The sequence below is a fragment of the Cryptotermes secundus genome, unplaced genomic scaffold (genome assembly GCF_002891405.2).
Source record: "Cryptotermes secundus unplaced genomic scaffold, Csec_1.0 scaffold1269, whole genome shotgun sequence".
In the NCBI taxonomy this organism is placed as follows: domain Eukaryota; kingdom Metazoa; phylum Arthropoda; class Insecta; order Blattodea; family Kalotermitidae; genus Cryptotermes; species Cryptotermes secundus.
In genome coordinates, this window is record NW_019720738.1 from 564,826 (window position 1) to 590,152 (window position 25,327).

The 25,327-nt window shown below is 40.9% G+C and overlaps 1 protein-coding gene across 2 annotated transcripts; it reads right to left on the reverse strand.

Annotated features, from left to right (window-relative positions):
- Positions 1–2,118: 2,118 nt before the first annotated feature.
- Positions 2,119–22,630, reverse strand: LOC111873063 (alpha-N-acetylglucosaminidase). 2 transcript variants are annotated; one of them, XM_023867450.2, is made up of 18 exons: positions 22,237–22,629; positions 21,073–21,233; positions 20,381–20,562; positions 18,571–18,789; positions 17,683–17,844; positions 16,217–16,282; positions 16,063–16,126; positions 13,599–13,744; positions 12,424–12,508; positions 11,168–11,317; positions 10,039–10,181; positions 9,360–9,432; positions 8,011–8,097; positions 6,567–6,757; positions 5,225–5,345; positions 3,995–4,088; positions 2,921–3,091; positions 2,119–2,767 (listed from the first exon to the last, which is right to left on the reverse strand). In XM_023867450.2, exons 1-18 carry the CDS (start codon positions 22,298–22,300, stop codon positions 2,610–2,612), a joined length of 2,337 nt encoding a protein of 778 aa, XP_023723218.1. In that variant the 5' UTR covers positions 22,301–22,629; the 3' UTR covers positions 2,119–2,609. The 2 variants fall into 2 exon arrangements, with proteins under 2 accessions (XP_023723218.1, XP_023723233.1); XM_023867465.2 differs by lacking the exon at positions 2,119–2,767 and having other exon boundaries at positions 3,006–3,091; positions 3,951–4,088; positions 22,237–22,630.
- Between the last annotated feature and the right edge of the window lie 2,697 nt (positions 22,631–25,327).

Here is a 25,327-nt window from a genome sequence, read left to right on the forward strand (position 1 = left end):
AAAAAAATCACACAGCAAGAACCTTCGTAATTTGTACTCTTCACCCTATATTATTTAAAAAAAAAAAGTGGTGTAAAGGACCTGTGCTTAACTAAGCACTATGCCATGAAGACATATGTGGGAGTGGATGTGGGTGGGCCCCAGAACTGGTCTGGACAATGTGGAGAATATAAAAATCCTGCCCCCACAGGTATTCAAACTCTGACACCTTGGCTGTCCAGCACGTAGCCCACCCAATATTATTAGGGCACTAAATCACTGGCACATTTAGCATGTAATCAAGATAAGAAATGCACAGTGGTTTGGAAACCTTCATAATTCATACTGTGTTCTTCTAAGTTATTTCATCTTGTAGTTTGGTAGATGTGTACTAACTGAAGTCAGGGTTGGTGCAGCCAAAACCCCACACCAGATGATGACAAGTTCCCTCTCTCCAACACCAAATAAAATCAACTTATTCAATCCAAAACACTGCTCTAGCAGCAGCATTCTAAGAGCTGAGTTCAAATCTTAGCCAGGACACCAGTTTTCATAATTGAGGGTCCTCATGGTTTTCCTCAGTTCCACCAGCCAAATTCCAGGATAGCATCTCAATTTGGCCACCATAACTTTCTTCCAAATCCTTTTCAATTCATTCACCTATCACCTTCCCACTTTATGCTGTTCAGTCTCGATACCTGCAGTGCTGTAAAATAAACCTCAAAAAAAAAAAATCTTTCTATAAACTTCAAGACAACAACAAATAATTTCCAGACACTGCGATGAAAACTGCCATTTGCACTGTAATTATTAAAACACGAATCATGGAAGCAGCAATAAAAATTCAACATCTGGTCACAGAAATCACAGCATCACTGACAGATAAAAAAAAGCATCAGAAATTAATTTCCTTGCAATAAGAAGACTCATAAACATGGAAGCTACAGAATGTGTCACCCCAGGCACCTGCTAGGTTCGCCTGTGCTGTCACCTTGCCTTATGCATCACAAATATAGGTGAAACATTTATGGCAATTTGCTTCTGTACAGTGCATTTCCTGGTGAATTCCTTATTAATTAGTGAAAGAAACTGGTTTACTTTAAGTGAGTGTAAGCATGTCCATGATTTATTCTGACCGTCTTACATTTATTCACCCAACAGGGCATGCAATGAAGTAGTTCGAAGTACATAGAAAAGCACATGAAGATGGCACTTTAGTGCTGAAACATGTAGTGCAAGAGAGAAGAGTGAGGTGAATAAATGTATGCACTGTAAGACGGTCAGAATAAATCATGGACATAAATCAGTGCAACAGGATGCTAAAATATAACATTATTAAGAGTGTAAGCATATTTTCACTGGCAAGTTGCAAACAGATGACATGTCTTGTACACAGACACCACTACATACAGTGATGTAATGTGCTCACTGCCAGATGGTAAGCATCCTGTCATTCTGTAGCAATCAGAGTTGCTAGTTGTTACAAATAAAACCACCAGGCAGCAGTGAGATACCTGACTTTTGTCAACATCGCAATATTGACCTCTGTTCACAGGACATGAGTGGATCAGTGGAGGAGATGTCTGGGAGTACTGTAGCAGGCAATGGGAAACATTTACTTCGTAAGTTCTGCTTATTTACCGCATCTGAGATCATTCACTATAATTTGCATATAAATACGAAGGAAGATTACAAAATACATACACATGGGAAGGAAATGACAGCTATGTGTCTTTGTCAGGGTCTACTCAACCACCGACTGTTACGGTGGGTCAAGTTGCAACTGAAAAAAGTATCTCTGTTGATTAATGATATCTGAGATCATGGTGCTGAGGAGAATACCTGGATGACAGGTGGATGAAATGAGAGGAAGTTGAAGAAAACTGCACAATGAAGAGCTTCATAACTTTCATAACTTGTACTCTTTGTCAGGTATAATTGAGATGATCAAGTCAAGGAGGATGAGATGTGCAGTGCATGTAGCATGCATCAGGTGGAAGAGGAATGTATATACAATTTTGGTGGGAAAGACAGAGGACCTAGACATAGGTTGGATGATAATGTTAAAATGGATGTTAAAAGAAATAAGATGGGATAGTAGAAACTGGATTGATCTGACTCATAATAGGAACCAGTGGAGGGCTCTAGTAAACATGGTAATGAACCTTCAGGTTCCATAAAATGTTGAGAAATTCTTGAGTAGCTGAGCAACTATTGTTTTCTCAATAAGGACTCAGCTCTGTGGAGTTCCTTGGTTCTCTTTTCAAAAGCAAACTTCCTGAGAACATTTCCTCTAGATGACAGCACCAATTAGTGCATACTGTTATTCAGTTATTCAGTTCAGTATCTTAGTATAAATGTATCTGTCTTTCCAGAAGTTTACAAATTATTGATGTCAAATATTTCTGATGAAGTCCACTTTTAACAATTTTGCACTGAAATTTTGATGACTTTCAGGGTATTGCAGAACATCTTCTGCAGAGGTGAAGGAAAGGGAATACATGCGGTCAAATCTGTACTGAATGTGGCAAGACCCAAACCTCCAACACAGGAACAGACATTACTATTTGTGGCCACACAATATAGCATTTGGAAACTTGCTTCTTGGATGTGCAGTACTTCAATGTACATTATGACACTTCTGCAGTGAAGCTGAAGACAAGGGATTGGGAAGGTGATACAGTGAGTGAAGATCTTCCACGATGTCGGAACCTGCGCTGTGATCGCTGTGTGACAAAGTGATTACGCCAGCGAGCATGAATATCCATGGCTATTGCGATGCTGTCACCTGCAAAATTGACATAAACATTATGATCAGAAAACATGAGGCAAAAAGCTAAAAACCTGTCATAGAGCATAGTCAATGTTCTGGCCGAGATTTGAACTTGGTATCTCCTGGGTTCAAGACAAAACGTTACCACAACCAGTGGTCTTAAGTTACCTTCTGGGCTTGTTGGGAATGTTGTAGTGTCAAGAACAAACAACTCCTCCACCTCTGTGAAAATCCATTGAGTAGTGCGTGCTTGGTCGAAGGGAGTGCCAGTGACTAGAGAAGTGTTGAGAGCGTTGAGGAACAGATTCCAACGAGGCAGGAAGTAGTGGGACACCACACCTGAACAGTGATACCAAAATAATCATAAGTATCTTTTTGTATTTATAATTTATTTAACATTGTCATCAGTAACTCAAGAATATATAGAGTATTAAATGACTGACAACTCCTGTCAGATTCACCACAGCCTGGTCTCGGGTGATTAAATAGCTGTAGTGAATCTGATGGAGCTGTCCAGTGAGTGAGATTAGCTCTTTCTAAGGGACCTAACTGAGTAGGAGTCTTCCATTCCCCCTCATCTGAGGACATAAACAGACCCAGTTTCCGAAAGGTTTATTCTAGTTTCTAGAATACCAGACAATGACAAAGTCCATAACCCAGTAATTCTGAGTGTTATACACCATTGTCAGAACTCTTTAGAATCTACTTGTAAGGTACTAGCCTGGCATTTGCCTGGAAGGTCTAAGAAAAACCACGAAAATCCTTAGTCAAGATAGTCCATGTCCTGGACAAGAGATGAATCACTTGAATGAAAGTTAGAAGCAATGTCCAACAAGAAACAGCAAATGATAACAAATAAACAGATGTGGAAACTACACTAACCCACTCAAGAGTACCCAAATCAATCACCGTGGAGACCCATTTGAGTGATAGGATAACACAGTAACTGGAAATTCAATTCCCAGAAGGGACAAGATACTTTTCCACTTCTCCATGGCATCCAGACTGGCTCTGAAGCCTATCAAGCCTCTTAAACCTTGGATACTGGAGGGCCTTTCCAAAAGAGTAATGAAGCCGAAGCACACAGTTTCAACTCACATCCATTTAGAGTTGAGGTGACGTATCCATGGACTCAAACCTCCTCTCCCTCATACACTTTAATGACACTGTGTTTACTTAAGCACAGGGACAACTTTACCTTTACTTCTGTTGGAGGCATTAGTCATAAGAATGTGGACGAACCTGCCCACTGTTTATTGGCGTAGTCAACGATCTCACCACGGGGGCCCCACAGTGTGATCTGGTTACGAGCGTTGTACTCATATAACTGCTTCTCCTGAAAACAAGAACATGTCATATGATACATATCATTTTCAAAACTGCTGCATGTTAAGCCTTTGAAGCAGTTTATTCTAAATCAGTCACACATTCAGGCATGATCTTGCAGGACGCACGCTGCATCTCTGTTGATTAAGACCAACTGGTTAATGCTGTTTATGGAAACAGTCCCTGTTTATTGTGGGGACTATATGCAACACATGAATACACTGTGCGGGCAGAATGCAGTGCTCTTGAATATCAGAGCAGGCAGTACTTATAGTAACCACTGTACTTTAAAAGGTTAAGACCCACAGTATAGTGTACCAAACTACAACAAAGGGACTTGCCACGTAACGGAAGGGAACACAAAGAAAGGAAAGAGAGCTGGCAAAAACTCAAACATGAAGGACCAGTGGGAGGGGACTGAAAACTCTTCGTTCGCAGGACTTTGTGAAATGGAAATGGTGGTACAGAAGAAGTTATGAAATAAAATGTTACAGCTGACATCCTCACAGCAGTGAATATCAGAATTATGGTCTTCTGTGATATCATGGCATGTAACTTAGTTGATAGGTAATGTGGTCTATACACCCATTGTTAAGCAGTAGATTCTTAATAAGCAAGAACAGATGACCTATGCTAGGGAACAGCTCGGTAAACATGTACCACCAGAAATGGTTAGCATATAAGAACGAACAGGGTTTTCTACATGGTCCATGCCGAGATGTTACAAGCAAGGGACAAAGTTAATTGATATTCAGTTCTGTATAGGAGGCTGTGAAGATATGACCTGAACACGTGAAACTGAAGAATCTCCACTGTTAGAAGCTGTTGCTAAGGAATGGCTGATGACGAAATAGCAGGTTGGAAAAATGCTTAGCAGGTGCTGTGGTGATTTGTAAATTGTGAAGATAGTGTCATAATTATTTGTAGTTCTGAGTGGTCAATAAATTGAGTCATCAGTCCAAACCCCATCTATGGTCACCCCTAAATCGCGAGAGTACCCATGTTTTGGTGAAGTTGGTTCTTTCGAAACAGTGATACCTGTCTAGAAGACTACATGGCACCATATAGCAACAAAATCATGAAATAAACTGATTGCAGAATAAACTAAAAGACAATACTTGCAACACAAGATTATAATGCGCTTACTTGTGCAGTAGTGCCGAGAGCTTTTGCAGCCTTCAGCCATCGTCCCAGGAGAAAGTCCTTATTTGAACCTAGCAACACATTCAGGTCTGCCAACAGGTTCAGAAACAGCTTAGCACTCTGCCTATAACAGGGGACACAACAGAGGCACTGTACAATAAGTGATTAAGGGAACAAATGTGATTAATTCAAAGCATATACTCTGCAACAAATGAGTGGAGCTTCTAACCACTGGTTTCTAAATTCCTTTCACCCAAAATTACCTTTGTACCAAAAAAAGATGACTTTAAATGTGATTTTTCTCCACATACATAAAAAAGAAATGTAACATCCCCTCCACATAAGATTGCAACAGGTTCACAGAGAGACCAATGGTGGTGCATATAGGTTAACCACAGAGTTTGAGAACAGATGGCACAGAATGTTGTAGTTGTAGCTGTGGTTCAATCACCATCATGGTCATTGTCATCATCATTTTATCCAGCTGTACTTACAAAGCAGTGTGCACATTCAGTAAAATCATGACTTCCTAGGATGTATAAAGATTTCTGATGTACATGAGCGGATCAGCAGAAGACTGCATAAGAGCCATAGCTAGAGATGGGCAAAAAAAAAGGTAAAGTTGTCCCTGTGCTCAACTAATTAAGCACTATGCCATGAAGGTACACCAGGCATTCCACTGTAAGTCATTTGGAGAGGCACTTGGCACCAGGACAGCACTGGTTATCCTGACTGAGGTTTTCCTGGTCTTCCTCAGACCTCCTCAAGACAAATACCATGATATTAATTCAATTAGGTCACAACTGCTTCCTTTCAAATCCTTTACAATTTGTCATCCTGTTATCTGATGCTATACAGTTTAGACTGAAAGCACTGCAAACTAACCCACAAAATATTATATTCCATGTTTGTAATTTTATGTGGCCTTTCTTATCAATTTATTTGTGTTGTAGACAACCATTAGCATTTTGGCAGCCACCAAAAGAGAGCCTTATGGCCATGTGAAGTGGGGAAAAGACATTTTGAAAAAAAAAAAAAAACTGCTTTAAACTATCAGTTACAATCTTTTGACGCCTATTCAGGATTAACTCCATGGGCATCCAATCTTTACCTTCCTGCAAAAATTATCAACTTAGTTGACACAAACAGATGATACTAAATGCAACAAATGCTACTACAGTGAATACCAGCCATCTGCCTATGTCAGACACACACCACTGGTTCCTATCCTGATACAGATGAATCCAGTCCACCCCCAAATCCTATTTCTTTAAATCCATTTTAATATTATCCTGCCCAACTGATTCTTTATATCCCTCCCTGTGTCTACATATAGTGAACATACTGGAAGCCTGAGACATTTCCCTGCCTGAAAGCAGACATTATGATGTTGTAGAGATCACCACCAAGCACCTGCAAGGCCTGTCGAGTTACGTCAACTAGATCATGTTGATAGTTTGCGGCACCATGAAGCTGAGGTGAAGCACTCAGCAGTTCATCCCAGGCAGTTGCCAGTTCTGTTGTATTGTACCATACCTGGTTGGGAACACAAACATTCTGTTTACAGTTCTGAAATGGGCAATCTGTAAGTTTACTGGGTGAGTACCATCTGCTCCCCTCACACAGGCACACAGCCCCTGAGAAACTGGTGTACAGGTAACATTCAGGGGTACCTGGGCTGTCAAACATGCAGTTCCAGGTTCAAAGAAATGTGTACAAACCATGATATGTAAAAGTAGAGTAAAGCTGTCCCTGTACTTCGTTAGTTATGCACTATGCCATTAAGGTGTATGGGGGAGTGGATGTATAGATCCACATTTTCTTTACCTTAGCACTAGTTGGAGGTGAGCGGTCAGCTTCACGCCTCAGCCACTTTACCCCAGGGCAAAATTCTTAAACCTACTGGGACTCGAACTCTGACCCCTCTGTCATCCAGCCCGCATCCAGTCACTATACCAACTGCACTATCCCGGCTCCAGAATCATGATATTTAGCCATTCTTTTTACCTTACGACAGTTTTACACTGTTAAATGCAGAACCAGATAGACAGCTAATGAAATGCACACAGTTTAAGGAGCTAATGCTTCCATCTCAGAGGTCAGAAATTAAACAAGCTATTGGAACTTCATGTTTCACATCAGTGAGGGCAGCGCACTGACACTAGGGCACCACCAGGAAATGGCAACCTACACTAGCATGAGTTTCTCACAGAAGTGACCCTCCAGATTATGACACCATGTGGTCCAGTTGGCAGGTATCGGCATTTCGGAGGAATATGCTGCTCCATCTTCAGGGTTAGGCCCCATCAAGAAAGAGCCAAGGGACGGTAGCATCCCAACACAAGAAGATGTCACGGCTGCAGTGGTTTGAGACTGAGGTAGAAGTCTGAGGAGACACTTCTGGAGGGGAGCCATCAGCTGGTGTATCAACAGGATGTCTTCCTAAGCGATCATGGGGACCTTCGTTAATAGCATCTACTCCTTCACTTAGAACAATTCATGAACAGTTTTCATTTACACAATTGTTATATGTAGGATCTGAGGTTTTCACAGCCTTGGTTATGAAGAGTTCAAGCTTCCGGGGTATAATGTCATGAAGTACACTGAAAGTCAACCAAAGTTTCGGAGGAACACGTTGTCTCCATCTTCAGGGTCTAAGAATAAGCCACACAAGAAACCAGAGTGAAAGCAGGTGGCAAGCAGAGCTGTTATGTATTTCTACGTTAGGCAGACATAAAGATATCATTAGTTATAAATAATTTACTGCTAGAAGCAAATTGTAAGATTACCCATTGACGAAGTTGAAGGCTGGGTCGACGACAGATAACATACTTCCCTCGTACTTTCCTCATCCCAGTGAAACTGTACACACCGGACTGCAAACACAAGGTCATCTCTTTACAATATGACCACAGACATGAAAGCATAAACACAAAACTTGGTTTCAATACACAGCAAACAATGGGCAAACAAAGGAACACAAACTCTTTTATGAAACTCATAAACAATAAAACAAGATCAGTCTCCTGGGACATGACAGTGTGTAGTCCCGAAGATCCTGCTGCCTCAATGTTCAGGGTAGGGGGTTAAATCTATCATGGAGAGGGAGGTCTATGCCAGGGCTTTAGACGGAACAGGAAGAGTAACAACAGCAAATAAATATCGACCATCTAATTGGCTGGTTCCCAAGGCAAGTGCACAGGGGAAATAACAGTTCTGAGCAACCAGTAAGAGTCTGAGGGAAGTCAGAGGAAACTGATGCCATTTAGAGGGTCATTTTTCAAGTAGTAGTGTCTGGAACTGAATGAATCAACAGGAGGTGGAGGACACTTAGGAGAAACATAGTAGGGGAACAGTGGCCCTATGAAGGGCCATTTTTTCAAGAATATCTACCAGACTGCACAGCAACACATCCCAAACTGCAGTATCCTCATGGTCGCTGCCCTGAGAATTTCAAACAGCATAGAAACCAAACTGATGAAGTGCAAAGTGTACACAATTACAACTGCACTAAACAGAATATATGCATTTCTGGGCATAACTGAATAACATATATTTCTACAGAACTATGTTTCTGTAAACACTGCTGTAGGTAGAAAATATTATTTTAAGTTTTGCTGCATGGGAACTGCAGACTTTACAATTACCAGTAGCAATGGGGGTGATGATCAGATTATCGGTTTACTGTCCAGAAATATATGATTTCAGAACTCTTGGTACCATGGTACTATGGCAATATTCTAATTTGAGAACCCTAACTTTAATATTGCAAAAATGTAATCCTTGCCTAACTTGACTAAGCATGTGAATCACCGCAATAATATCTTCAATAATGTTGGATGAGAGATTTCTGAATATTTTCAATATGAAAATAACACAAAGAGTACCATTTTCTGAGACATAATGCCACATAGTCTGTCGAAAGTCAAACGACGTTTCGGAAGAACGCATTGCCTCCATCTTCAGGTTCAAAGAATAAGCTGAGAAAGATACCAGCATGAAAGCAAAGAAAGAAAGGAAATAAAGGAAGGAAACTGATTAGTAGTTTTGGGAAGACAGACAGATGTACAGGCTTGATTGCAACACATCCTACATAAGAACAGAAAGAAAATGAAAGATGTATGAAGCCGAGAGCTACCTTCAGCAGCTGCCAAGCATTGTCTGCATGTGTGTCTACTGCCCCGTATCTTCTCCTGGCATAAGCAGAAAACCTGAAAGAGAAGCCCGTATAATTATGCCAGTAAAAAACTGTCACAAAGTATCGCACTGGCCCCAGTCATCCCGTCCTGCTCAACAGCAGTATCCCAGCCACAAAAGCAAGGCACAAGAAAGGGCTCATGAGGGAACGAACAGAGATCAAGGAGCAACCTAACAACATGACAATGGAACCAAGCAGAGTGGCATATCAGCGATGCTCCAGACTCATATTTGGGAGGTGTTCAGTTTAAATTTCGGCCAGGATTTTCACTATCGTGTTGAACCTTCAGGCTCTATTACCAGACAGTTAAGTAAATTGTGGAAAGGCCGCACCATAGCTCAGGCGGTTAGTCGCTGGCTACTCACTGCGGTGGCCCGGGTTCGATCCCGGGTCTGATGAAGTGAGATTTGTGGTGGACAAAGTGTCGCTGTGGCAGGTTTTCTCCAGGTACTTCGGTTTCCCCTGCCAATCTTCATTGCACCAATTGCTCCACAATCACCCTGACCTATCATCTGGGGTTGGTACAATAGGCCAGAAGTGGCCGCAGAACAAGGGACTTAGTCCCAGCCCACTAGCAATTAAAAAAATGTGGAAATGAAGTCTGGGAGTAGGGGCTTACCACTCGGATAGGTTCACTGGCTCTGTCCTCCATGCCATTTCATTCATCAGATCATACATCACATAGTTCTGATTGATGCCTTCAGGGGTCAGCCCAGTGCCTACCATTGTACCATTCTCCAAACCTCGACCATCAAACACACCCTGCAAGAGAGATGTGAATCTATACATCCACTCAACATACGTCTTCATGATGTAGCGCTTAATTAGTTAAGCACAGGGACAACTTTACCTTTTACTTTACATGCTCCTGTAGGTGCTCCTAATTTGTAATTCCTTAAGAAACTGGATAAAGTGTCTTCATAATGAAAACAATAAATAATAATTAATGCCAAGAAATATTTCTTACTGTCATGTTTTTAATCCTAATGCCCTCTCTGTATCCTAGTTCGATACAGCCCTTTCGAATGGCCAAACCAATGAAACCTTTCTGTGTCTTTTTAAAGCTTACTAATGGATTTTGAATCCAAACTTTATTCCTAAAAATTTAATTTCAAATTCTGTGTCTTCCTGTTTTGCCATCAATATTTCTCAGAAACTGCCCATCCTCTGCTTCAATTTTGAATTTATATTTACAGTGGCGCCCCCCCATTTGGCGTTCCTCAATTTAAAGCTTCTCTCGTTTGACATTCAAATTCAGTGATGCCAAGTCCATACTCTCGGCATTAAATGGCCTCCATCTGAGAGTTCCTTTGATGTAAGTGTTCAAATCCACTGGTTCCCAGAAACACCTTAAGTAGAGGTTCCACTCAACTGTGTTTTTTGCTTCAAGTGGGAAAGGATTCTTGTTTTCCTGGGAATTTTTTATTTCTACAGGTTCCCCATTCTCATACTCTGTGAAATGTTCCAGTCTTCTTCTACCCTTTGCTTTATAAATCCCCTTATGCAAAGACGCATCATCCCTCTAGCTGTATAAGACATACAAATTGCCCCGTAAGACACTAGGTTTTCACAGTCATGAAAATTTACGTGAATATCTTTTGAGTTGTGACACCATGTGGTCTTCTGTGTGGGTATAAACTTTTTCAAAGAATCTTCTGCCTCTGTCTTCAGGGTAGAAGGGGATTCACTAAGCCACATGATGTCACAACACAGAGGACCACAATCTGAACACAAACACTGGTACCTACAGTATTGACATTTCCGACAGATCCATAGAGACCAAGAGTGCCTCCAAAGTTGTGCAGCATGCACCAAATAAATGGTTGTCCATAGTAAGAGTGCAGTCTCCTGTACTGTGGGTTCAACTCTGACTGCAAGTCCAGAACAATCATTCGGCCCTGCAACCACAGATTTCAGCTTACAATGCATATATTTTGAAGAAATTTGGTGAATTTGAAGAGGACTACCTTCTGGGATGTGATTCCCTGTATTCTGGCAGCACTGTCTCACTCTGCTTGCTGCCTGCTTCCTGTATGGGTTATTCTTGGACCATGAACATGGAGGAAGTTAATTCCTCTGAAACACTGGTGAACTTTTACCAGTCTACAAAACACATTCCAGAAAACAGTACTTTCTGCAGTCATCACTGTCACATGACAGAAAGTTCATTCTAATAAAAGTAGCTGAGATTGTGAGCTGTGTTCATTTGGCACAGAATGACACATTTATGAGATTAAACTTAAATCTTTTCAATAACAGTATGACACATTGTACAAAACTATCATATACACAGAAGATAGTACCAAATCCACCAGCCAAAGCACAAATTCTATTCCTACATACTGCTGAAATCACTAATGCATGACCATCAGTTCTCATTGGATGTTGAAACTTCTGCAGGCCCCGTTCTGAGTACAGTGGCTCTGGGCACTTGCATTCAAACCGATGAAGATAAAGAGACAGCCTGTCATTAACCGATCAGTAGAGCATTTCTGTCAACAGAAGGCCTCAAATGCGACACACCAGTGTTCTGGGGAAAGAAGCAGCTTTCATTCGATCTATATCTGCTGTTGTTTGAAAGGAATTTAAGGGCAGCCGTACTTACCCCCAAGTCACACTGGCATTTCTAGCAGGTAGTTGTATGGCATAGCTTAGCAGTTACAGGGTTAATACATGTCACTCTCCATACAGCAGAATCCCTATCTAGTGTTTCACTTTCAGTGACCCTCCATTTCAGATTTTCCTCAATTTACTATTCAGATCAAAGACACCCAAAGAAGCCCTAAGGGTGGGTTTCACTAAATATGGTTAAGATAATACCATATTATTAGTCTGGTTAAGATATGTGAGACTTGCTAAATACCAGGTTAATGTGTCACAAGAGTTTAATGTCTGGTTAAGATACATAATGCTTCCTTTTAATTAATCCTAGTTACATTCACATACGACTGCAAAAAGAAACACATCTGTTTTAGTTCCGTACCAAACCAGGTGCTGTACTTACAGGTGGAACCGCTGTTAAGAATGCTTTAACCTTGTCTGTGGTCCAGAATATCATATCATGAACAAACCCCCAGTTCTGCTTCAACCTTTAAACAAACAGATGCAACACTCAGTAACTCACAAAGGAACTGTTTGCCATTCTCCCTTCAAATCAAGCCACTCATAAGGTTGGCCCAGCAGCAATGCTCTAGACTCATATTCGAGAGGTTTAAATCTGAGCTGAGGCACCAGCCATCCTAATTGAGACTTTCTTTGTTTTCCTCAGTCACCCACTTAAGCAAATGTCAGGATGGTACATCAATTAGGTCATAACCACTTCCTTCAAGATCCTTTCACCCTACCATTTGATGCTGCATAGTCCAGCTACTGACAGTGTCGTAACAACCCCCGCCCCTCCGCAGTTCAAATCGAACGTGTCTACTGACACAACACTTTGTCTCTTTCAGTGGTTTGCATGTAGGAACTGCAGTCTATCCCCACGGGGTGTCCCAATGACATAGCAGCTAATGCATTCCCTCCACAAAGTATTCTCTGGGCTTCTGCTAGAACATTGCGTAGCACCACCACTGTCTGGACATCATCATATGACCTGAATATCTACAGTCCTCTAGCATTTCCCTCAGGGGACTGAAAGTAGCTGAACACAGAAAACATAAGAAAATCAACATGTTAAGATGACAGCCCAGCATTTGTCTTGACAGTCTCCAGAAAACCATGAAAAATATAAATTTTGGGTTCCATAAAATGCTGGGACATTCTTGAGTAGCTGCAGAATTGGCAGCTCCTCAAGAAGGGCTCAGCTCCATGAGTAAGTAAATAAGCAAGTAAGTAAGTAAGTAACAGCAGATCTCCATGCCATGATTTTCTGAATATGAGGCGAGAGTGACCAGTGCTGCGCCACAGAATCTGGTGGACAACAGCAAACTAGATACAGCCCCAACATAAATGAGTTGCTCTGTCACTGAGCTATATGCTTCTATGCAAATGCTTACTTATCACAAAGTATGACCAAGGAATTGGGGTTTGATTCCTGATATAGGCTGACATTCATTTCTTCTCCAGTGACCAGACCTGCTTTAGGGCCCAACCTCATATCCAAAGTGGTTCCAGCATGAAGCTGACCATTCAGCCCCAACTTCACGGCACACAGGGATAAATTTATGTCTGTTTACTTACCACACAGCATCAGGGTCCACATCAGTGATAGCTGTCAGGATGGCGCTGCTAATTTGAGAGAAGTATGTCACATTTGATGTGTGAGGTGTCATTTCATTGAATGGGTCACAGTTATAAATATGGTCTGTACCAAACTCTGCAACCAGCTGCAAACAAGATGAAGTCAATAATTAACATTATAAGTTCTGAGGTTTTCAAGGCAGTGAGTGTCCATATTATGGTCTTTCCTGTTGCGACACCTTAAAGTCTTGCAGGCTGATACCAACACTTCTCTTGCCACTTCTCATGTCATATTAGGCTTCCTGTGAGAAAAAGTTACAGGGCCCTGAAAAGGGCCATATTTTCCCCTTTCTTCTCACTATTCCACTTTTCCTCCGTAAATAGACCAGGAACCAATTAACAATAGAACTCTCAACGTCTCGCAACCCTATGGGCCTTCATGGGCTGTTACAGGGATAGCTTTACTTAGTTAGTCAGTTAGTTATTGGAGAGGGTGGGTTTCCCCATGCATTTAGACCTGTATTGGTCCATTGTGCTTCCCTCTATGATTTGTACCAGGCTCTATATCCTACCATCAGTCCCGCCCAGCCAGCGAGACTGGCTCTACTAGCTGAGAGGTATCTATAATGCTTCCTCCCTCTACCAGAGGTATTAGAGACTGCTGTTGGGTGGGAAACGTCCGTAATTTGGCTCAGTGACCTCCTTGGGAGATATGAGGTTCTTTTAAGTGCTGTAAACCTACGACACGAGACCCACAGCTTAAAGTCCCTCCCAGAGGACTTGTTCCCTGAATTTTTTCCGCCCTTAAAAATTTGACGACCTCTGCCGGGTATTTGAACCCGCGTACTACGAGTCATGAGGTGGGAACATTACCTCTAGACTACGGTGGCCGCTTTAGCTTTACTTAATTACTTTACTTTATTTTTACTCTATAACTATTAACCACTATTTCTGACAACTGATGATTTTATATCTCCTGGTGCTACAGGATTGGTAGCTAGATTTTAACCAAGAGATAACAGTTTTTTGTTCAGGAACAGGGGGTTCTGTATCTCTCAGTACTATGGGGCTATCAAACACATTTTCTCTTAGAAGTAACAGTATTAGTAGTGATGTAATGCAACACTCAGACAGCTGGCACATGGATAAGTAACACTGCAACAGTTCAGTTCAACGAAACATATAGTAAAGTCCGTGTAGGTAAACATTTGTCTGATGAATTTCCTATCCAGAATGGTCTAAAACAAGGAGATGCTTTATTGCCACTCCTTTTCAACTTTGCCTTAGAATATGCAATTAGGAAGGTCCAGGGAAACCAGGTGGGACTGAAACTAAATGGGACACATCAGCTGTTGGTCTGTGCTGAAGATGTGAATCTACTGGGTGATAATGTAGATACCATAAAAGAAACAGACAAACTTTAACTGATGCAAGTAAAGAGTTGGTCTAGAAGTAAACACAGAGAAAACTAAGTATATGTTGCTGTCTTGTCACAAAAATGGAGGGAAAAATTATGACATAAAGATAGGAAACAGATGTTTTGAAAATGTGGCACAGTTCAGATATTTGGGAACAACGATAACAGATCAAAACCTGATTCAGGAGGAAATAAAGAGGAGATTGAACTCGGGTAATGCTTGCTACCATTCGGTCCAGAACCTTTTGTCTTCTCATCTGCTGCCCAAAAACATAAAAATTACAATATACAAAACTATAATTTTGCCTGTGGTTCTGTAAGGGTGTGAAACTTGGTCTCTCACATTAAGGGAGGAACAGAGACTGAGGGTGTTTGAGAACAGGGTGTTGAGAAGAATATCTGGACCAAAAAGCGATGATGTGACAGGAGGTTTGAGAAAACTACATAATGAGGAGCTTCATAACTTGTACTCTTCTCCAAGTATAATTAGAATGATCAATTCAAGGAGTATGAGGTGGGCAGGNGCACTGGGAAGACCAAGACGTAGGCAGGTGGACAATATTAAAATGGATCTTAGAGAGATAGGATGGGATGGTATGGATTGGATTGATCTGGCTCAGGATAGGGACCAGTGGAGGGCTCTTGTGAACATGGTAATGAACATTCGGGTTCCATAAAATGCTGGAAAATTCTTGAGTAGCTGCAGAATTGGCAGCTCCTCCAGAAGGGCTCAGCTCCATGAGTAAGTAAGTAATACAGTGTTGAATGGCCAGACAATAATTAGCTGGAAACAGTGCAGAAGGAAGCGGCCACAGTGGCCAAGATACCAAGTTCTGCATTTCTGCCTCCAGAGACAAAGGAAAACCACAGAAAAGGTCAGTCAGGAACCTGGCGATCAGGCTGGAATTAGAACTGAGCACTTTCCAGACACAATGTGGATGCACCACTGCTTGAACCAACTGGAGCAGTGCTCCAGTGGTACAGACTGTGGTTAATACAGATTAATGGCATCTGAGGAAAACTACAAAGTATTCATTTTGTACTTACTTCAGAGATAAACATATTTCCAACTCTCCTGAACAATGGGTCGGTGGGCTCAAGAACAAATGGACTGCAACAAAGCGTGAGGTCATGTAATTCATTTAACACACAGATTTTCACCACTAATAACTGTTCATCAAACTAATTGGTTACTACATACCAGCAAAATTCATCTGGGAAACGGTTCCAGTCTGCCATACGGGTCATCGGAGTGTCTGGGTATAAACTGGAACATTGAATAAAACAAGACTATGTGATTCAGAGTACTGTCTTTTGGGATGTTCCTCCATGCAGTCTTACTGAAGTTTCGGACAAATGTACTGACCTCGACTTCAGGGTCAGAAAGTAAGACAAACAGAGAGCAGCATGCTGACTTGCACAAGTTACTCTTTGACCCTGAAGATGAAGCAGTATGTTCCCCCAGAATATTAGTTACTCAACACTCTGATTTTACTCTTTATCTAACATAATTTTTCTTTTATACAGGTCAATAGACAAAAAGTGGCCAATCTCTTCTTCCTAAAACTTTTCCTGCCAGCTTTTTTCTTTCTACCTAATATCTTCCTATCTGTGGCTAAGCCATATTGTTCCTAGGCTTCCCATGCTTGTCTTTCCTTGAAAATATACTTCTCCCACTCTTCTCAATATCCACGCTCTCTCTGTTACTTCTACACGGCCAAACCATCATAACTGATTCCTCCGTAACTGTATTAACATACTAACATGACTGAGTGACTACAGATGGGTTTTGGATTCAAAACTGGATTTACTGAACTCTTATAGAACTACAAATAACTATAGCGATAACACTAATTCACACATCTGCAGTTCACTAAAAGATGTACAAAGTCTTCTGAGTCTGCTGTATCTTCATCAGTTGTTGCCTGCCAATGGCTTCCTTGGCTTCTGTATTTATGTCCTTACTGGCTGGCGACTGTCTCACAACTCAATCATTGCTCCAACTAACTCCCAGGCTGGAGGCCATCTCACAGCAACCTCCTACACTTCTCACTGCTGTCTCAAGAATCTCTCATAATCGCAGCTCCTCCTGGTTATATACCCTCAGCATGGCCCACACAGAAAACATCTCTCCCAACAGTTCTTCAATTGTTGCATCACAAAACTATCACATGGGCTGCGTAGAAAACACCACTTCTCAGTTACTCCATTGCTGCATGTTACAAATCTGTTGTGACCATTACCTAGCATATGCCGTCATATACAGAGCCATTACCTAGCAACAGCTGTTGTATAGCTGCTTATTATGCCACAATATTTTTCATTCAAATTCACTCTCTGAAAATTTAATTTGTATATTCTATCCCTTCGTGTTTTCCTTCTAATATTAAGAAACAAGAAGTGAAGTAAGCGGTACTGAGAATACAGTCCTCTGAGATGAGACGCCATGGCATTTGGCAGGTACTGACCAATGCTTTGGCGAAGTCTGCTGTTTCTGCCTTCATGGTGCCTTCATTGCTTTGTAACCATGGTGCCCACTTAACCAAACTATGTGTACATGGTATCACATGCCAGGAAACTGTAATCTTGACACCCGCTGCCACAAGAACCTATCTAATCTCAACTAAGCAAGTAATTCAAAATTAATATACGAAGATCCAATGCTACCGTTTAAATGCCCGTGGTACATGTCCCGCAAAAGCAGGCAGAACAGGTACAATTCCCAATTCTCTCATGCGTGCGAGGATTCTGTGCTGCAAGGACAGTGACTTGGCGTGCCATGAATCAGGGAGCGGGCCACCAAAACCTCGCATATTGCCCATCCGCAACCTAGAAAGTACAGAAGGTATAACATGTGAATGCCTTAATTTCATAATCCTCAATAATTTCAATTTGAGGATGGAGGACAGGATAATATCGTGGGATTTTGTAACTTTAGAAATAGACCTTCAGGTTTCAAAACAAGCAGGGAATTAATTCCCATCTGAGTAAGCATCAACTCTTCATGAAAGTTCTTGGAGGTTCAACACGTTGACTGCCATTGGGGATGCCGGTGTCTGGTCCATAATACTATGACATATTCTCATGCCCTTGCTGTGACACTGATAACTGCACCCAAGCTTCAAGGAGATTTGTTGCTACAGTCTGTGCATACTGCAATGTTCATCAACATCTGTAACCTTTCAGAATAACACAAAAATTACCTGTCTCAATGCAGTGGCCCCATGAAGTCGACCATGTGCTTAGTTAAGCACCACACCATGAAGACATGGTGGAACGGAGGTATAGCTCCTTGTGTCACCTCAGCACTAATGCAGGTAAGTGGTCAGCTTCATACCCTAGCCGCTTTAATCCTGGAGAAAGAATCCCTGGTACCCATTGGATGTGGCTAGATAACACCCGAAATGACAAGATTTTGGGGCTTGAACCCATGACCTTGAAAATGTCAGATTAATATACAAGCAAACATAAAAAAATCATGAAGAAGACAATGTGTTAAAACTATATTCTAACAGAAAATGAAGCCTGTGGTTTTGTGTTTATGATCTTACGTACCATGACAGAAAGGCAGGGCCACTGAAGTGTTCATTCACGTCTTCCTGTGTGAGGTTCAGCTCACTGTACACACGCTGCCAGATCGCCTCCTGCCCAGTGAATGCCAGGGCCAGATTGATCCCATTGAGGGCCATCCAGTCTACCTCCCTTTCCCAGCGGGGCCAGTCCCACCACACAAAGCTGTAGCTTGTGGTACACACATTCTGGTAATATCTGAACCTGTCACCAAAATACTCTTACATGTTAGTGAATCATAAATGAACACAATGGGTAAATAAGTTAAAGAAATCAACCAATCATCACTGTCTACCCATCCATATGCAATACCTCCGCTAGGGGTGAATATAATTCTATGGTTTTTTGTATCAAAGGCCCTAACTACAATTAATAAGTGATACATGGGCTTAAAATTTTTGTGCTGCTGAGGCTGTAATGTTACCTGACCCCTACAACATGGCATCCTCAGAGTCTCCATTGTCTTTGGATGTGCAAATCTACAAGCTTTTATTTCCCAAACTGACTTTCTGAATGCATTCAGACTTGCTGGGTATATATGTCCACCTATCCTGAACATGAAGAGTTTCAAGTCAGGCCTCTCTGCTGCCTCAGCATGCCATCTGTATAAGAATTCAGTAACTTCCAGAATTTGCAACGACAATACCTTACATTACACATAACAACATAAATGGTGTTCAAAATTATCGCAAAACCTTTCATAAGACAAGGTAAGAATCAGCATGCGGTAAGTTAGTTTCTGCGTGATTTGTCTTGATTTCCATTAAGTAAAGTAAGTAAAGGTATCCCTGTAACAGGCCGTGGAGGACCACAGGGTTGTGAGATGTTGAGGCTCCCACATTTTCTAGACAATCGGCTCACAGATGGCGGCAAGGTTGTCAGCCCTATGCACCGGCCGCCCTTTACCCCAAGGAATATTCCTGGTACTCATTTCTGTTAGAGGCTGAGTCAACCCCAGGGCCATAATGTAGCTGGAAGGATTATGTCAACTGAAAAAAAAATCCAATTATCTCATCGGGACTTGAACCCACAACCTTCCAGCTTGTAGCATAGTGCCTCAATCAACTACACTACCACGTGCCCCTTGATTTCCATATTTACAGATAATTAGAAACATAAATCAGTTATAACACCATCAGTATTTCAAACTATACAGCATTAATGGCAGGATAATCGGTGAAAAATGAAGAGGAGAGGATTTGGAATCATGTGGTCCCAGCCTAATTGGAGTAATATCCTCACAGTTGCCTGTAGGGAGTGAGAAATATCATGGAAACCTCAGACAGGAAACTAGTGTCCCAGCCAAGATTTGAACCAGGCACCTCCTGAATAAAAGTCTAGAATGCTATACAATAATTCAATGGCTCAGCAGTAATTACTCAGCAGCAAGAAAGATAAATACCACTGTGCAGTTCTCTCTCTCTCTCTCTCTTTTGCTCAAGCTTATATTGTTGTACAGAACTGTAAGGTTTATTTTGGAGTCTATCCATCATCTGGTATATACAAGACAAAAAACCACAACGTTTCTGAGACTGGATCTGTCTCCGTCCTCAGGTAGACAGGGCTAGATGGATAGAGTCCAAAATAAACCTTACAGTTCTGTACAGCATACACCATCACCACAATCATTTAAAGTCTATTTACAAGGTTATGTTAATTTACTGTAAAATCTGAAGAAAAAAAACACAGTCTCTGCACACTTTGACAGACGTCCTGTGGCAGAGGTAATGCAATATCCCAGTATTTACTCATTGGAACCTGAAGGCAGCCCTAAAGGTACAATAACGCTACTGACCTATCAGCTGATGTGACAATAATATTGACTGATGGTAGTTCCTCAGGAAGAGAAAGTTGGTCAGAATCCCATGACACATGGCTGAAGCAGTAGTATTTCAAATAGTGGTGGAACCCCCACACTGCAGCCACCCCACTTGTACCCACAATGTTCACCTTGTCCGTTCCCTCTTCTTTCAAAATCTGCAACCGAAGTCATACATCTATATGCTCATTCAGGAGTTAACAGGAAATGTTCACTAATGACTTATATGATACTTTCATGGTGACTGTACACAGTTAAAGTCTTCTCAGGAGATTAGCCCATGATAATAAGGACTCGGTACCTAATGTTTCATGGACTGTCTGTTTCCATCATCAGGGGTTGATGTGATGAGTGTCACATTTGTACACAGTATTTATACCACAGAGTAAACTCCAGACTATTCAAGCTGCACCCCTGAGGGAACAATGGGTAGAAACAGATGGCTCCCGAGGTCCCTTTAGGGGTGCAGCTAGTACAGCTGGGTGATATAAATACAAAGTGCAGATGTGGCACCCATCACATCGAACCAAAATAATGGAAAGCCTACAAAACATCATATCCAATTCCTGTGAAGATTTGTTTCATTAATGAATGCTTACATCACTGATTCCTATGATTTTTATCTAAAACAATAATTAATAAAAACATTTGCTAGGATCTTACGATACCTTAAAAGTGTCCTTCCCGACAGGCCCCAACTTGGGATCAACTGTCACTTGAAACAGTCTGGTTTTATTTTTTAAAAGGCGTTCGATAACCCCGACTGCAGATTGTGCCTGAATCTGAGGACTTGCTCGTGCCTTGAGGTGTCCAAGTGTAGAATGGAAACCTGTACAAGTCATAATGACACAAATGTCAAGAAAAACCTGGAACAACAATAACGATCAAAAATAATGTTCATACTGAAACTACGAGAAGAATAAATGACTCTCGAAATGCTATTCAATATTCAGTTTACTGTGCCTACTTTCCAAAGCACTGGAGATCAATACACAGTATAAGGCTCTACTCTTGAGAGCTGTGAGGAAGGCAGGAAGTCCAAGCCATTAAAGATGCAGCAGCAGCATGAATCAGCAACAACTATCTGAGCCAAAACATTCAGTATATACTCTGTAGTGGCTGTGTGAGCTCCATGTCACTGTCTTCATCAGGCATAATATTATGGTATTCAGTGTCAGTTTCACTGCTGAACTGATGCTTTGCTCTGTAGATATACAAACACAATTGCTTTAGTTCAGTTCAGCTGAACACTGCACAAGTATGCTACTGGCCAATATGTCCTGAACAGTAGATAGGCATGTTTCCGCCCCTTCCAGCTTGTCCATCCCTTCCTTCCTCATCCAGCTTCCTTGCCCTGCAAGAGTCACGATTAAATTCTGGCACTTACCAATAAGACAGTACTTTTACCAGTTGTTTTACATGGATGTGAAATATGGCCTCTTACTTTGAGGAAGGAACGTATGATGCAGGTATTCTACAGAAAGTGTGAGAACCTGAGAGGAATTAAGTTGGTAGGATATTTAAGAGATTATATGATGAACACTGTGATCTATACAGGTCGTCCTACTCTTGTTGTGGTAGTGAAATCAAGCAGGTTATGATGGGTCAGACGTATGGCTAGGATGGGGAAAACAAACAATGCACACAGAACTTCGTAGTTGAAACCTTTTTACTAAACTGTAGAGGTTTATGTGTTCATTTAACAGGCATTTTACAAAGAAGGACCTATTAATGACAATTAATGGCTGTTACAATTTTGTATTTTTATTTATATCGGCAAGAAAATGTTTCATGCATGGGTGTAACTGATATAACCTCTGATCTTCACTTACCATCCCCAGAAACACACTTCAGAAACACAACAGTTAATAATATTCCTATTTGTATGACTTGCATGGTTTATTTCTCACGTTGTGCATTTATAACATGTTCTCCTTTATTTTACTTCCTAAATCATACTTCGACTCCCTTATCATTCAGATCATACACAACTACAACCGATTCGCAATTTTCATTGAAACGTAATGTGTGATCGATGCAAATTTCCCATTTCAACTTCGTAAATATCTTTCAGTCGTGGCTGTATCATATTATAAAATCGTGAACCAGCATCCTTTCCATCGTTGACGTCGTTTAAATGGCTATGATCAAACTAGCGCAAACAAGAGTCTTCGGCCAATATGTACTATTGTACTTTCGTAGGTCTAACGAAGATATATCTTTGAAGTAACTATTTTATGCAGGTACACCAACCAAAATAAATTCATATATAAAATCCATCACGTTTCCTGTAGCGGACCGCTTTTCAACTGACACGTATAAAATTACACCGAATCCTCGTTAAATATATTCGAAAGATATTTTCATATTTATATATCAAAATTTTATTCATTTACAATAACACTCCTGCTACATGACCTGCCCACCTCATTCTCCGTGACTTGATCATTCTAATTATACTTGGAGAAGAGTACAAGTTATGAAGCTCCTCATTATGCAGTTTTCTCCAACCTCCTGTCACTTCATCTCTCTTCGGTCCAAATATTCTGCTCAACACCTTCAGTCTATGTTCCTCCCTTAATGTCAGAGACCAAGTTTCACACACATACAGAACCACAGGCACAATTATAGTTTTGTATATTCTAATTTTTATGTTTTTGGACAGCAGGCGAGAAGACAAAAGGTTCTGGACTGAATGGTAGCAAGCATTACCCGAGTTCAATCGCCTCTTAATTTCCTCCTGAATCAGGTTTCGATCTGTTAGCGTTATTCCCAAATATCTGAACTGTGCCACATTTTCAAAATATCCGTTTCTATCTTTATGTCATGATTTTGCCCTGCATTTTGGTGACGAGACAGTAACATATACTTAGTATTCTCTGTGCTTAGTTCTAGACCAACCTCTTTACTTGTGTCAATTAAAGTTTGTGTGATTTTCTTTATGGTATTTACATTATCACCCAGAAGATTCACATCATCAGCATAGACCACCAGCTGATGTGTCCTGTTTAATTTCAGTCCCACATGGTTTCCCTGAACCTTCCTAATGGAATATTCTAAAGCAAAGTTGAAAAGAAGTGGTGATAAAGCATCTCCTTGTTTTAGACCATTCTGGATAGGAAATTTGTCAGACAAATGTTTACCTACACGGACTTTACTATATGTTTCATTTAAACACATTTTAATCAACCTAACTAGTTTCATGGTATCCCACACTCTATAGAATATTGTACAATACTTCCCTCCTAACTGAATCATAGGCTTTCTTGAAGTCCATGAATAGCTGATGTACTGTCTCATCATACTCCAATTTTTTCTTCAATATCTGAAGAATTTAAAAGATCTGATCTGTAGTTAATCTGTTATGTTGAAACCCACACTGATCATCCCCAATAATTTCATCTATATATGGACTTAACCTTGAAGGAAGAATATTGGACAAAATTTTATATGAAGTTGATAGCCGTGATATTCCCCGATAACTACTACAGTCAGTTTTATCACCCTTCTTGTGAAATGGCACAATAATAGACTCCTTCCACTGATCAGGCAATTTTTCCTTATGCCAAGTAGAAGTAATTAGATTGTGGATTTTAGAATGTAATATTTTGCCTCTTGCTTGAATAAGTTCTGCTGGAATTTGATCGCTACCTGGTGATTTATACTGTTTCAATTTTGCAATAGCACTTTCAACATCAAAACGGCTAGGATCAGGTATTAAGGGCTCAGCTGTATCGATTTCTGTCTGATTAACATCACTGACCCTATGTACATTCAATAACTGAGAGTAGTTCCTCCACCTATTCAAAATGTTGTGGGAATCTGCAAGCAGATCACCATTCTCATCCTTCACCAAGTTACTGCTAGGCTGGTAACCCCCCTTAAAGTCATTTATTCCTCTATACAAGTCTCTAATGTTCTTGTTCTTACTGTTCATTGCAAGCTCATCAATTTTGTCTTTCAGATATTCCCTTTTTTTGTTCCTGAAATGCCTGCTGGTTTCACATCTTATATTGTTCAGATTATCCCCATTTAACTCGCTTGGATCCTGTAACCACTGCAATTTGGCCTGCTTTCTTTGCTATATTTTTGAGCATCCTTCATCAAACCATGGCTTATGCTTCTTCAGTTCATAATAACCTACTCTCTCTTTGACAGACATTTTTATATTCTCTCTAATAGTTTCCTAAGTTTTATTAACATCCACCTCAGTGTCCAAGTTTTCCAAAGCCGCAACCCTATTTGAAATTTCAACACGATACTGCTCGTTACCCTGTACCTCATTTAATTTCTTGAGATTGAACCTCTCCATATGAACCCTGTGTTGTTTGTTTACTCACTGCCAGTCTTTCCCTAACCTTTGCCACCACCAGGTAGTGGTCAGTATCACAATCTGCTGCCCTGAATGATCGGACATCAAGCACACGCGAGTGCCATCTCCTGTGTATCAAGATATGGTCTATTTGATTGTGTATCTTCCCATCAGGAGATATCAAAGTAAATTGATGGATGTTACGGTGTGGGAACATTGTACTTTTGACAGTAAGATTTTTCTGTGCGGCAAAGTTTACAACTCTAACTCCATTATCATTACTAATTTCATGCAAACTCTCATTCCCAGTTGGTTTGAAAATGTCTTTCCTCCCTACTTTGGCACTGAAATCTAACAAAATTTTTGGAAAAGAATTGTGTAGCCCGTTGAAAGTCAACCATTTCCAAGTTGTCACCTCCAATTTCAGGGTCAAACAATAAGCCACAAAAGAAACGAACACAGAGCTCTACTTGCTGCCTGCTCGGCTTATTCTTTGACCCTGCCAATGGAAGTGACATGTTTCTCTGCGACATTGGGCAACTTTCAGAAGATTGTACAGCAGTTCACCTCAAAATTGGGCTAATGGACTTCATGAAATCCACTGCACATTT

What these genes read in the sequence shown, in the direction of transcription:
- LOC111873063 (XM_023867450.2), bottom strand. Translation starts at nt 22,300, where the DNA reads ATGCAAGTCATACAAATAGGAATATTATTAACTGTTGTGTTTCTGAAG. An exon ending in GAAGTGTGTTTCTGGGGATG is followed by an intron (nt 21,234 to 22,236) that starts GTAAGTGAAGAT and finishes TGACTTGTACAG; the next exon opens with GTTTCCATTCTACACTTGGA. An exon ending in CTGTCGGAAATGTCAATACT is followed by an intron (nt 10,182 to 11,167) that starts GTAGGTACCAGT and finishes TCTCTCTTGCAG; the next exon opens with GGTGTGTTTGATGGTCGAGG.